Source organism: Capra hircus, chromosome 7, assembly GCF_001704415.2.
Source record: "Capra hircus breed San Clemente chromosome 7, ASM170441v1, whole genome shotgun sequence".
NCBI lineage: Eukaryota > Metazoa > Chordata > Mammalia > Artiodactyla > Bovidae > Capra > Capra hircus.
Window position 1 is genome coordinate 97073383 of NC_030814.1, and position 13983 is coordinate 97087365.

The following is a 13983-nucleotide window of genomic DNA, read 5'->3' on the forward strand; positions in this document are numbered from 1 at the left end:
ACACCTAGTGAAGCCCCTGAAACCCTGTGCTTATCTCTCGCTCCATCATCTTCTCACCTGAGGCTTTTTAAAAGTCATTATTTTTTCTTTTGCCTGTGCTGGGTCTTCACAGCTTGTGTGTGTTGAGGTGGGGGGCGAGGGGGTGCTTTCTCCACTTTCTACTCTTCCTTGCAGTGAGCGGGCTTCTCATTGCAGTGACTTCTCTTGGTGCGGAGCACAGGCTCTAAGGTTCACGGGCTCCAGTAGCTGCAGCATGTGGGCTCAGTAGTTGCGGCTCGTAGGTCTCTAGAGCGTGGGCTCAGTAGTTTTGGTGCACAGTCTCAGCTGCTCCAAAGGCATGTGGACCTTCCTGGACCAAGGATCAAACCCTTGTTCCCTGCACCAAGTAGGCAGATTGTAATCCACTGCGCCACCAGGAAAGTCCTCACCTGATATTTGGTAACACCCATTGATGATTACCCTCTAAATTAATTACTGCACTGGCTTTTGAAAAATGGTGATTTTTTTTTTTTTCTCTAATTCTCTCCTTCCTTCCACATTTTTTAGCTGGCATTCTTGGGCTCTTTGGTGATCAAGGAAAGCTACTACTGGGAAGGCCAGATCATGCTAATTCCTTACTTTTCATAAGTAACGTTTCCAGGAAGGAGTTAGTTAAAAGCTACTTCCAATGGGTTAATGTGTGTGTGTTTTAACTTCCAAAGTGAGGTATAATGTATATGAAGTGCTCAGACCTTTTTCTTTTTTTGGCTCAGCAGCAGGGTCTTAGTTCCCTGACCGGGGACTGAACTCAGCCTGGCGGTGAAAGTGTTGAGTCCTAGCCACTGGACTGCCAGGGAATTCCCAAAGTGCACAGATCTTAAATAGAGAGCTCAGGGAATTTTGACATCTATATACCTGAGCAACTGCCACCAGATAAAAATATAGAGCATTTCTAATCCCACTGCCTTCCTTGTCAGCTTTTTTTTTTTTAATTGAAGGATATTTGTCTTTTCTTTTCTTGTTGTGCTGGGTCTTCGTTGCTATGAGCAGCCTTTCGTTGCAGCAAGTAGGGGCTGCTCTAGTTGCAGCGTGCATGCTTCTTTTGTGTGTGTGTGTGTGTGCATGCTTCTTGTGGTGGTGGCTTCACTAGCTGTGGAGCACAGGCTCTAGGTGCACGGGCTTCAGTAGTTGCAGCACTTGGGCTCAGTAGTTGTGACGCGCAGGCCTAGTTGCTCCCTCGCATGTGAGATCTTCCGGGATCAAGGACTGAACCCATGTCTCCTGCACCGGGAGGTGGATTCTTTACCACTGAACCACCAGGGAAGCCCCCCGACCCCAACCCCTGCCCACTCCCATTAAGTTATATAATGAGTAGTTTTGATTGAAGAAATGATTTCCAGGTTTGGTTGGACCCAACTTGGGGTTCAGGACTTCAGGAAGGTGGGGAAATGGGTGGGAAGTAAAAATAGGGCTTCTTGCACCCCACCACTCAACATGGCTGGCTCTGACACCCAAAACTGTCTCACAGAATTAGCTGAATGGGTTGAGTGACTTGCTTTGCCAACCAGGACTTGTTCTGGGCACTCCTTCCTGGAAGTCTCATTAATTCTTGGGGCTCAGGGAACATTTCCAAGCAGACTGCTGCTTCTTGTCTTCCATCTAGGGTCACACCCAGGAGCAGCAAAGCACACTGGGAAGTCCCAGAAAAGAAGACAGCCTGTCTGCCTGCTGCTGCCTTCGGTTACATGATCCCAGAGGATTCTCCTTTCCCTCCTGAGCCTTTGTTTGCTCACCTGGCAAGTGGGGGGAATATTCCACTTTGCTGGGTTCTTGGGGAGGATTTCCACAGAATCTGACTAGCTTTACATTTCTGAACTCACCTCCTGGCGCTTTCCTCTCTGCTCATCCCACTCCAGCCAGATGTGTGGTCCTGTCCTCAGATGTCTGCTCTTGCAGTTCCCTTCATCTCTGTTTTTCAGGGGCTTGCATGCTTCTTCTCACCACTCAGGCTCGGTTCAAACGTAACCCATGTAACTCCTCAGGTTACATGGGTTCCAGCATCACTCTTATCACACAGTCTGATGTTGCTCTCACAGCTTTTCATTTTTTCTTGAGTCTCTGTTGCTGTTTTTTAAAGTATAGTTGATTGACAATGTTGTATTTGTCTTAGGTGTACGACAGTGATTCAGATATATCTCTATATATTCTAGATCTCTCTCTCTCTCTCTCTCTCTCTATATATATATATATATATATAAAATTTATGTGTGTGTGTGCATGCCCAGTTGTTCAATCATGTCTGACTCTTTGCGATCCCATGGACTGGGATCGCCTGCCAGGCTTCTCTGTCCGTGGGATTTTTCCAGGCAAGAATTCCAGAGTAGGTTGCCAGTTCCTCATTCAGGAGATCTTCCTGACCAAGGGATTGAACTTGTGTCTCCTGCATTAGCAGGCAGATTCACTACTACTCAGCCACCTACATATTCTTTCTCAGATTATTTCCCCTCATAGTTTATTACAAAATGTTGACTACAGTTTCCTGTGTTACATAATCAATCCTTGCTGATTATCTATTTTATAGTTAGTAGCTCTTATGAACCTTTTTTAAAGGTTTTTTTTTTTTTAATGCAGACCATTTTTCAAGTCTTTGAATTTCAGTGAATTTGTTACAATAGTCTCTATCTTATGTTTTGGGTTTTTTGCCAGAGGCATGTGGGATCTTGACCAGGGATGGAGTCTGCATCCCCTGCATTGGAAGGCGAAGTCCCATCCTAGACTCTTAAGTGTTAATGTCTCTGCTTACTGTGTCATTTAGTGGGGAATGGGGACTACATTCCACACCCTGCAGGAAGTTATTTTAATACCCTTTACAGAGATAGAACTTAGGCCCCAGGCAGTGGGAGCTCAGAGTCCCAACCACTGGACCACCAGGTAACTCTCTTATTATGTCTCTTATTTGTAGTAGACCACAGAATCTAGGGATTTGTCTTCTCTTTTCACTTTTTCTACCAGGGCCTAGCAGAAGAAAGTGTAATGTTGGCCGAACTAGGAAACAGCAGCTCAGAGAGGTGGAGCCACTTTCTCAGTGTCACACAGCAGAATCTGAATTAGAACGTCAAGTTCTGAGTCTATGCTTTCTTTTTCCTTTTTCCTTGGTCTCTGGTGGGAGTTGGAGCACAAAATTTAAAGTGTTAAAAAACTGTCATCAAGATATTTTTAAAGGTCAAAACTCATGCCAAAAAAAAGTAAAAGGTAAGATTCTACTTTATACTTGCATGATTTCACTTCTCCCGAATCCCAGTCCTGACGGATTCTGTGTTTATTTAAAATTTTGCTATTTTGTTCACTATGGATTTATTTTTTCCCCATTAAATTTGATATTTAAAACATAACTGCAATATTGCATTAGAATATTATTCATCCTGATGGTCGAATTTTTGTACCAAAGACACTCAACCTAATACAGACCCCGCTTCTGTCTCTTCTCCTTCCCTAGAGAAACTGAGGCACGTAGGAGGGCGGGAGTGGGGCAGGAACGGGGGAGGGATAGGAGAGCGTGTGGAGCTTGGTTGAGCAATCCGAGCTGCCCCGGGAAGGGCTGGACGCTGACCTTTGCTTATCGCTCACGGTGGAAGCAGCTAATTAAGTCCCCCGCCTGTGGGAGACCTTTCGCAGGGCGGCCCGCACCTCCTGCGGGGCCGAGATAGCCGCGGTCGCCCCGGCAGCCGTAACCTTTCCCGGCCCGAGGCGGCGGGGAGGCGGGAGACAGCCGGACGAGCCTAAGCGGAAGCGGTGGCGGGGGTCGCTCTGTGACTGGGGCCCGGGATCGAACCCTGGTCTCGTGTCCCCACCTTCATCCCACCGCCATAGGGCAACGGCGTGGGGGGCGGAAGAGAGCACCCGGTGACGTCATCGAACCCGGAGCCCGGCCTCCGCCACCAACGTCACAGACAAGCAGCGCTGCGTCACCGTATTCCTCCCCTGACGTCAGCGCGCGAGACCAAGAACTGGCCCACCGGGAAAGGTAGAAGTCTGAAGGAAGAGATCTTTCCTTTCTCGCTCTTTACATTTGGTAAGGCGTTTAAAGTACGCAAGAACGGACTACCACTCCCAGGGGGCTTTGCGTGGCGCGCATGCGTATAGGTGCCAGCTAGAGAGCGCGGCAAACCTTTGGGTTAGATTGACATCCCTTTAGTCTAACCAGAAGACAGGCTTTAAGGCAGCAAACCAATCCCGACCTCACAGACCCCACCCCTTTATTCTTAGCCCGATGCTTCCTTGGGGGAGTGACGGGCTCCACTGCCTTTGAAGGCTCAGTTTCCTTTGATGGACATTAACACTGGTGAATCAGAGCGCCGGGAAGTCGAGAGGGTGTTGAAAAGCGTGCCTTGGGGCCAATAGGTTAGCGGCAGGGCCTGGCGCCGTCCAATCACTTTTCCCGGTGTCGCCAATCACCCTGGACCCCGCCCCCCGAGCGTGACGTAAGTAGGGTGGGTAGCAACAGTTGCCCCGGTGAGGGAAACGGAGGCGCCATAGCCACGGTAGTCGTGGCGACCAAGCAACCCGGCAACGCGAGTCAACAACAACAACCGCCCGGCCGACCCCCACCCCCACCCCCCCGGCCCGGCCCGGGGACCCCGGCACGTTCTGTCCCCCTCCCAACATCGCCTCCGAGACCTCTGGAAAGCCCTTCCGCAGAAAGAAGTGGGAAGAAGCCGAGGTAACCGGGCGGCCCCAGGGTGGCAGGCCGGGCCGGGGAGGGCGGCGGGGCCCGGGCGGCGGGTGTCGCTGTGGTCAGAGTCTTGGGGGAAGGGGCGGGCGGTCAAAATGGCGGCGGCGACCGTCGGGGCCGTGGGGGAGGGGGGCTGGGGCCCGGCTGGGGCGACACCACCCGCCCCCGGGCCCCGCGGCCCGGCCCCCGCGAGGGGCGGGCGTTCGCAAGCCGGCGGCGAGTGGAGGTCGGCCGGCCCGGGCGGGGGGCTTTTATATGTCGGGAGGTACAAGGGGGCGGGACTTGGAGGGTTGGGCCAATGGGAGTGAGGGAGGGGCGAGGCGGGATCTAGGTGGATGGGCGGGGCCAGGCCGTAAGGTGTGGTTGGGGGCCGGCCGGTGTCCCGGGAACGGGGTGGGGCAGCTGAGCTTAGGCCTTCCTGCTCCCTGAAGCTATGGAGGCCACCTGTTCCTCGTCACTTTAGAACCTGCCAGTACTCAGTGCCTGCCATACCTAGGCTTCAGTTTTCCATCCTGTAAAGTGGGTTCAGTCATTGCCGTCTCTCCTCTTTTTTTGCATTTCAGGCCTCCTCATTCCTTTCAGAAATTTCTCTAGTTTCATCCTTGAAGTTTTTACTCCTATCTACTGTTTCTGAAAGTGTTTTATAGATTAACTGTTGGTCTTGATGTCAACGTTGCTGTTCCCTCCTAAATCTACCTTTTCTTTGAGAGGAGGTGAGGGTGGAGAGTTTTTGAAGCTGTGGGCTAGGGATATGACTTTAGTCTGGATGATTTGGTTAGCAGAGAGCGAAGGCTTTGGCTGAGACATGATCTTGGGTGGCTGAGTTAGAGGAACCGAAACTTGATTGCTTCTCTGTGGGCAGCTCTAAGATCTCCTTCCTGTTATCCCTGGACAGGGGGCTTATTCCTGGAGATTGGGCCATTCCTAGTTTTTCTGCCTATCCTGGGCTTCCTCTCTGGGCATGGGGAGTAAATGGCTCCTGAGGAAGTTTCTGAAGCAGCTTCTCTTGGTCAGACACATGTTTTTGTGTCAATCAAGTTGGTGTCAGCTGGATCACATGTCATTGAAGAGGTACCAGCCTCCAGAGCCACGTGGGGAGGGAGCGGGGACACTGAGGTCAGAGACAAGGGGAAGTGCTCTACTTTGTTAGAGGAGAATCTGAGTGACTGTTTTGCTGGGCAACAAGATCTGCCAGCTTGAGGAAGATTTTTTAAAATAGCCAGCCAAGCCAAGTCCACTGTGCTTATTCTCCATTTTGCTTTGGAGCTTGGCATCAGCAGGGCTGACAGCAGACTGCAGCCGTTTTCTTTTAAAATCAATCAAACTTCAAGAAGAAATGTTCCAGGTTCTCCTAAAGCTTTCCCCCAGAAGTTTGAGATAAGGCTGGGAGAAGGGATGTCACTTCTCCAGGGACTTTTCCCAGGTCAGAACCTCTTGAAATTTAAGAAAGGGAGAGATTTAATTTTTCAGTAAAGATCTAGAAATAACCACGTTGTCAGATCATCAGCACCTGTTAGAAAGGCAAATTCTGAGGCAGAAAGTGGTGTTACTGATGATCTAGTCTCATTGACTGCTTCTTCCACTCTCTGTGACCCCCCTTTCCCTACCCCATCCCCCATATCTTTGGCATTTGAAAGGCCCAAGCCCAGAGCAGTTATCAGACTCCAGAAGGGAATACTGGCTTTGGTTGCTTGTTTGAAACAATCAACTGCTCTCTAGCTGTGTGCTCCTGGGCAAGTAAGTTAACATCTCTGGGCCTTAGTTTCCTCCCATCTAAACTAGGGGCAGTGATCATCGGTCACGACTTTAATCTCATGTTACGGTACTGTGGATCCCATAAAAGAATACATGTTGAGCATCAGATACATAGTAATTGCTCAGACTTTGTTGAGTGCTACTGTTATTATGACGATTGTCACTTCCTGCTCAGCCCTTGGAATTATACCACACGCATTTATTTTTATCATCTCAAATCGGGTGACAGCCTAGTGGGTTTAAAGCTTGACTCACTTGCTGGTCCGTGTGGGCCGATGACAGGGATCCTGGGAAGCCAGGTCCTAGGACTCCAGGTTCTAGTGGGAAGGTGTCACTCTCCTAAGACCCTTCTCCAGCCTTAGGAGAAGACCCAGAGAGAAAGTTTGTCCCTGGGCCCAGGCTCAGACTCAGCAGCTGGATAAGCTGGGGCACTGGGTGTCATGGAAAAGTGGGGACCTGGGAAAGGTGTCCCTGGAGTTAAGTGGCTCACCCTCCCCTCCTGCCACACGCTCCAGCATCTTGGGTCTGAAGACAAGGGTTGGGCCAGACAGGACTCTTCCCCACTCCTCCACCTGCCAGGGACACCGCCTCCAGAGAGCAACTGCTTGGTACACAGTCTTCCTGGCCTAAGGGGCCTGTTCTGGATTCGGAGGCATCACCTGCCCCTGTAGCACAGCTGCAGGAGGCAGTAACTTTTCCTCAAGCCTCTCTCACCAGTCGGTAGATTTCAACCGTCTTTGACATCACTAGCAGGGTGTTGTTCCCAGCATTGTGGACACTTATTTGGCAGTGAAAGTGGAGCGGAGTCCCAGCTGTGTGCTTGTCAGTGTTCTCGTAGCTGGGAATAGAGTGATGGGCACCCTTACCTTTCTGGTTGTGGAGGGAAGAAGAAAATAACCAAACAGGATACAGGGCCAAGAAAAAAATGAAACAGGAGTATGTGCTCCAGAGGGCTTGTAAAGGGGGTGCTTGAGACCTGACAAGGTGACCTATGAGCTGAGACATGAGTGATAAGGAGCCAGTAGGCGGAGATGAGGAGAGCATGCCAGTAGATGGGAGAGCTGGGGCAAAAGTCCTGAGGCAGGGGAAGGCCTGGAGCGTTTGGGAAGGAGTGATATTGTGGCTAGAACATTCAGAGCGAGAAAGGGGCCTGGAAGGGGCCAGATCCCATGAGGCCCTGTAGGTCATGGAAGGGGCTCTGGTTTTTATTTATTCTCTGTTATGGAGAACATTGGAACCTTTTCAACAGAGGAGTGACACAGTAGGGTTTGTGTTTCAAAGACTCTTATAAAGGCAAGAGTGAAGCCAGGAGCCAGTGATGAGTGGGTCCAGGCAAGAGATGATGGTAACCATCAATACTAGCATGGTATTGATAAAGATGGAGGGAAAAGCCCAGCCTTAGGATCTGTTCTGGAGGAGTTATTGATAAGTCTTAAAAACTAACCGGTGGGACTTCTTTGCTGGTCCAGTGGCCGAGACTGTGCTCCCAATGCAGGGGGCCCAGATTTGATCTCTGGTCAGGGAATTAGGTCCCACATGCTGTCAATCCTGTGTGCTGCAACTAAGACCTGCACAGCTAAATAAATAAATACATGTCTAGTGGTTAGGACTCTGTGCTTTCGCGGCTGGGGCCCAGGTTCAACCCCTGGCTAGGGAACTAAGATCCCGCAAGCCACATGGTGTGGCAAACGAACAAATAAAAACACCCCCCCCCCCCCAACACACACACACCACCAAAAAAAAAAACCACCACCAAACTGGATACAGAGGATGAGGGAAACTCACACTGTTATATTTAATTTTCCCATTCCCCCAAAAGTTCGTTTTTGAAGCCAGTCTACAGGTGAGGAAAGTGAGGTTTTCTTTCATTTCCTTGGGAGGGCCTTGTCCAAGACGTACAGCTAAACCTTTACCTGTTTTTTACGGCCTGTGATCTGAGAATGGTTTTACATTTTTAAGGACATTTTGTGACATGAATAATATATCGTGATATGTGAAAATTATGTAAAATTCAAATCTCAGGGTCTAGCAATAAACTTTTATTGGCACACAGCCACGCAACTGCTTGTTTACATGTTGACTACGGCCCATTTCACACTCCAGTGGCAGAGCTGAGTCACTGGAATAGACTTGTCTGTCCTTGGAGTCAAAAATCTTGACTTCTGGCTGGCCCTTCACAGAAATATGCCGGCCCATGTCCTAAAGAATGGATTCAAACATTCTCCAAAAACAGGTCTTGGCTTTGAAGATAGGTGCAGCCATTGGTGCATTTTTTGGCAGTTTCATTGCTAAGGAACAGATTTGCTGAGTCATGCTCAAATAGATGGGGAACACATCTCATCCTGTATAGATATTTGTGACTTATTCCTCTCCAGGGAACACCCTCCCGAACTCTGCTTAACCTAGCCTTCCACAATTGGAAAAAAAAAAAAAAGGGAGGTTCCCTGGTGAAATGATTATGGGAAATTTGGCATTCGGTATCGTTCTTCCTGGAGACTACAATGACAGTGCTGAGAAGGTCTCCAGTAGAGAAGCTGGCTTAGCTGTTTTATCCCTCTCCCCTTCCCCGTTTTGAGCTCAGTTGTGTCGGTGCCACCTCCCCCTGTCCTTGAGCGGAAACAAGGGGGCCTGCAGGGTTTGCACCTTGAGGGGGAGAAAGCACCAGCAAGTGCAGAGGTTTTAAAGCCCTTTTGTGGTGGGAGGGGGCCACAAGGGGCCACTCTCCTAAGGCTAGGAAACTCCCGGCCAGGGCTTCTCAGTGCCCACAGGACAACCTGCCCCAGAATTATCCAGGCGACTAGCTCAAACAGCAGACTCCAGGGTCATCCCAGACTCTGTCAGTGGGCCTAGGAACCTGCATTTAGCTGACTCCCCAGGTGAGGCTGATGAACACCAGAGTCAGAATCTCCGCTTGGTGCCTGTTTCCAAGAGCTTGAGGATTGTGTCTCTCTCCTTTCCCCTCCAACCCCATGGATGCTTGTTGAGTGACTGCTGATAATAGCAACTTCCACTTCTCAGTGCTTATTTGGTGCTCTGCTGATCACATTGGATTTTTGCAACAGCCCTGTGAATCAGGTGTTATCATCCCCACGCGAAAGATGGGGAAACTGAGGCCCAGAGGAAAATCAGTTACATGTTCATGAATTAAGAGACAGGCCAGGGTTCAAGTGGAAGTGGGTCTGATACTGGTAGACAGGTGCTGATCAGCAGCAGTGACTTGAGCATCCAATCTGGACCAGGGTTTGGACCCAGTAATGCAAGGAGGTCTGAGGAGGTGGGCCGCTCTAATGCTGGCAGGAAAGAGTTTGGGGAGGGCAGGGGCTGGTGCAAGATGTTTTCCCTGTGTGCTTGGCAGGCAGTAGCCTCTCCCTCTCCAGGTGAGCAAGTTCTCCCTGCTACCTGAGTCCCTGGCAGGCCACCTTTCCATCCTGCCCAGTGGGCAAGCCCAGAACCACTCCCTCAGACCTGGACCAGGGCCCTTGTTGCCGTCCCTATCTCTGTAATGACCAGGCTTGGCAGGGAGGGTGGCCTCAGGGCTCTGCCAGCTCTGTTCACACCGGCCACCGGAGCCTGGCATACCCCAAGCCCAGCAAGCCCACCTGAGTGCAGACAGCAACCCTTGTTTCCTTTGTACTTAGCAGCCCAAAGCAGGGAGGCAGGGCCTGGAGGCTTATAGTCTTGCTTAGAGCCTTGTTCAAGGGCCCTGGGCAATGAGGGGAACCAGAGCCATTCCTTAAGTGCTCAGGCTGCACCAGGAGCTTGGCCAAACACTGCCCGCACCATCAGACGGAGCTCTGCAGCAGCCTTGCACTGTAGGCCTGCTACCCTCCCATTGCACAGATGGGGCAGTGGAGGCCCAGGGAGGGGCACCCTCCCCACAAGTCACACAGCGGGGAGGTAGTCAACTTCAAGTTGTGCACAGGCCCATCCAGGGTTTGTGACTCACCTGCCTTGCCCCCTGCTGACCTGGATTCTTCTTGGGTTTGGCATCCAGGGGCAGAGTCCAGATCCCCAGAGAGCGAGATACAGGGAGGTGTGAAGGACACAGGCACCACAGTGCTGCCTGGCCTGTGGTCTCGCTCGGGCTGCTCTGGTGGGCTCCCCGCCCGAGTTCTGCTGCTCCAACCAGAGCCTTGGGTAGGTGGCATTGCCTCTGTGGGTGGGCCTTAGGTGTCTCCATCTGAAAAACAGGAAAGATAGCCATCTACTGACTGTGAGCCCTGGGCCTGGCTCCCTGAGTAGGGCTGTGGGCTAACAGCACATATCTGGGGGTCAGAGAGACCTGGCTTCAAATCCCTTTCCTTGCTGGTTGCTGCCGCAGGCCTGTGCGCGGGTCACTCCTGAGCCTTGTTTTGTTCATGGGTGAAATGGGCACAGTGGCTCCTCCCTTGCCAGCCTGCCGTGAGGAGGTAATCACAGTGATTACCTGGGGTTTCTGATCACCAAGTAGCGGTTGTTTTTCTCTTCCCCTTGAAAAATCTCTTTTAGTCGCCCTGCAGCTGGCTGGCCGTGGCACACAGGTGCTCGAGGATTAACGCAGAAGAGCCTCTGGCTCAGCCCTGCGGTGCCATGCTGCTGAAGGCCACAGGTCACCGCGACCCCACAGGCAAAGCTCTTACACTGAGAGTCGTCTAGGGCCACCAGGGGCCACGTAACTGTGAGGGGTGGAGCTTCTCCTAACCACTGGTCCTGTTCCACTGTCCCTAGAAGCTCCTTAGTGAAGGAGCCGGGAAACCGGGAAACCGGCGGCCCACTCCCTGCAGGGGCAGGGCTTAGCGAGGGGCGGGCCTTAGCCAGGACGGTGTGCCTCTTCCACAGTCCTTGCCTCACACCCAGCGCCTGAGAGAGGCACCGCAGACGGTTAGCAGCCAGAAAAGCTGCCTCTGCATGGTCAGGTGGGCCCCGTTCTGAAGTCAGCGGGGCCTTCCAGGCCTGCTCTGTGGCCAGGGCCTGCTCCCAGCCCAGTCGCCCCAGGCCCTAGAAGGCCACTGTTCAGGGAGGAGCTCACATCTGGCGTCGCCACCTACAAATGCCCTCGTTTCTATGGCCACAAGCAGCTCAGGGGGCTTTTTGGACTCAAAACACCTTACCCGTGTCTGGCATTCCGCCACCCACCCCCCCTCGGGGAATGACACTCAGCCAAGAATCCAAGCCCAGATGGCAGGCAAGGAGGGGACTGGAAGAGGCTGGCTGGGAGACAGCTTTCCCCATGGCCTTCCTTCCCAGCAGTTAGCCCACTAGTCCAGTGCTCAGAGAGCCCAGGGTTCAGACTCAGTCCCACCTCTTCCTTGCTTTGTGGGCTGGGGCAAGCTCCTTAACCTTTCTGAGTCTCAAGCACGGATGCGATTGTTGCAGAGTTTTAAATTAAGTAATGTAGAGACTAGATTCTATGTGCTTCCACTGCCTGGAGTAGGGGTTTGATCCCTGGCTGGGGATCTAAGATCCCACATGTCATCCAGCCATGCCCCCAAAATTAAAAAATTAAAGTAAATTGTAAAGAAAGTATGCAGGACAGTGCCTGCAGGCACCCTCGGGAGAACTGTATTATTTGTTTCTGGGCAAAAGTCGGAGGTCTCCCAGCCCAGGGGTCCCCCAGGCACTGGAGCCTGCGAAGGAAGAAGGCAGGAATCCTGGGTCGGGGTGAGTGGAAGAGGCGCAGACCAGCCCTGGTCCATCCTCAGTTGCCATGCAGCGACGGGTTGGTTAGATCTTGCCACCAGCCTTGGGATGTAATTAAGTTGCTGATGAACCCAAACGTGTCTCTGGGGAGCCAGGAGCTGTCCCTGGTTTCCTCTGCCTGTAGATTAATTCTTGTTTTTCCTTCTTTTTCTCCCTCCTCTTCTCTCTCCCCCCTCCCTCCTTCTTCCCAAGCAAGCAAAAAAAAAAAAAGCCTTATTTATTATCATTTTCCCCACTGTTGGCATGGCAACACAGGCGTACGTTACTGAGTTACAGGCGGCCCCGCAACCATCCCAGCCACCACAGGCTCCGCCACAAGCCCAGCCGCCACCGCCGCCCTCTGCGGCACCCCAGCCCCCCCAGCCCCCCGCCACCGCCGCCGCCCCCCAGCCCCAGTATGTCACCGAGCTGCAGAATCCGCAGCCCCAGGCACAGCCACCGGGCAGCCAGAAGCCGTATGTGACAGAGCTCCCGGCTGCCCCCACGCCCTCGCAACCGGCCGGCGCACCCACCCCGTCCCCGGCGTCCCAGCAGTACATCGTGGTCACCGTCTCCGGTAAGTGGACGCGTGCTCGGAGCCAGGGCACCCTGTGAACAACTCCAGCAGGAGTTTGGGGGAGCCCAGCCTTCTGGATGTGGGGGCATCCCGGAGCCCTCCCGTCATCACTTATTGTGCCGATCACCTGGAGGGCAGTTTTTAACTGTCTCAGGTTCACAGGTGGGATCTGCGGGACATCTCTGGGGAAGGCTTCCCTGGTGGCTCAAGACAGTAAACGATCTATCTGCAGTGTGGGAGACCCGGGTTTGATCCCTGGGTCGGAAGACCTGAGGAGAGCATGGCCACCCACTCCAGTCTTCTTGCCTAGAGAACCCCATGGACAGAGGAGCCTGGCGGGCTACAGTCCATGGGGTCGCAAAAGAGTCAGACACGACTGAGCGACTAACACTTTGACTTTTTTCACTTTCTGGGGAAGAAGTAGTCAGACCAAGCAGGGAGGACTCTGTACCCCCCAAAATCCTCCCTGCCAGGGTAGCTCTTTGAGCTGGTTCTGTCTCTGTCCTCAAGTAAGATGTCACTCAATGAAAGACTTGGGCAGTGGAGTTAGTTTGCAAACGCCTGCTGGAACTGGAGGGGGAGCATTCAGCCGTCATCCATAAAGGGACTGTAACAACTTTGAGTGACTTCCCTGGTGGTCCAGTGGTTAAGAATCCACCTTACAACACAGAGGACCCGGGTTCGAGCCCTGGTCGGGGAACTAAAATCCCACAGGTAGCAGGGCAGCTAAGCCTGAGTGCTCTGGAGCCTGCACAGCCGATACAACCAAGAACCAACACAGTCAAAAGTTTAAAGAACAAAAAGTAACAGTTTTGAGCTCAGGGGCTGCCTGTGAGGTGGTCCCAGCTGCAGTTCAGGGAGGTCCACTGGCAGGTCTGGAGGGATTGCTCCCCCTCCCTTCCGTTTCATTTTTGCCAAGCAGGGCTCTTGGTTGGGTGAGTTCGTGAGTGTGTGATGTGGCCAGGGGATCCTGTGTGTCACTGCAGCCGCCCCCCTGAGGCTGTGGAGCAAATGACCAGGAAGCTTGGGCCATAGCACCCATGGTTCCTGCCTCAGAGCATCTTCCCTGTGCCTGCCTCCTCTAGAATGGGGGTGGGCTGAGCAGAGGGAAGTAGAAGCAGAGTCAGGACAGGTGGTCACTCCCCTGAGGAGTGGGTCGGAAGGTGGAGCTCACACGAACTTCCCTGGCGGCCCAGTGGTTAGGACTGCGCTTCTACTACAGGGAACACAGCTTCCATCCTTAGTTGAGGAACTAAGATCCTAACATCCCACACGCTGCATG

The 13983-nt window shown here is 52.5% G+C and overlaps 1 protein-coding gene across 3 annotated transcripts in view; it reads left to right on the forward strand.

Moving 5' to 3' along the window:
- The window catches only part of RFX1 (regulatory factor X1), a 33240-nt gene continuing 23758 nt past the window's right edge, over positions 4502 to 13983 (forward strand). For 2 of the 3 annotated variants that reach the window (XM_018051203.1, XM_018051206.1), the window contains exons 1-2: positions 4502 to 4699; positions 12338 to 12701. In XM_018051203.1, coding sequence (XP_017906692.1) covers positions 12389 to 12701 — 313 coding nt within the window. In that variant the 5' untranslated portion in view covers positions 4502 to 4699; positions 12338 to 12388. The remainder of the gene's footprint in view (positions 4700 to 12337; positions 12702 to 13983) is intronic. The other variant, XM_018051205.1, reaches the window with a different exon arrangement.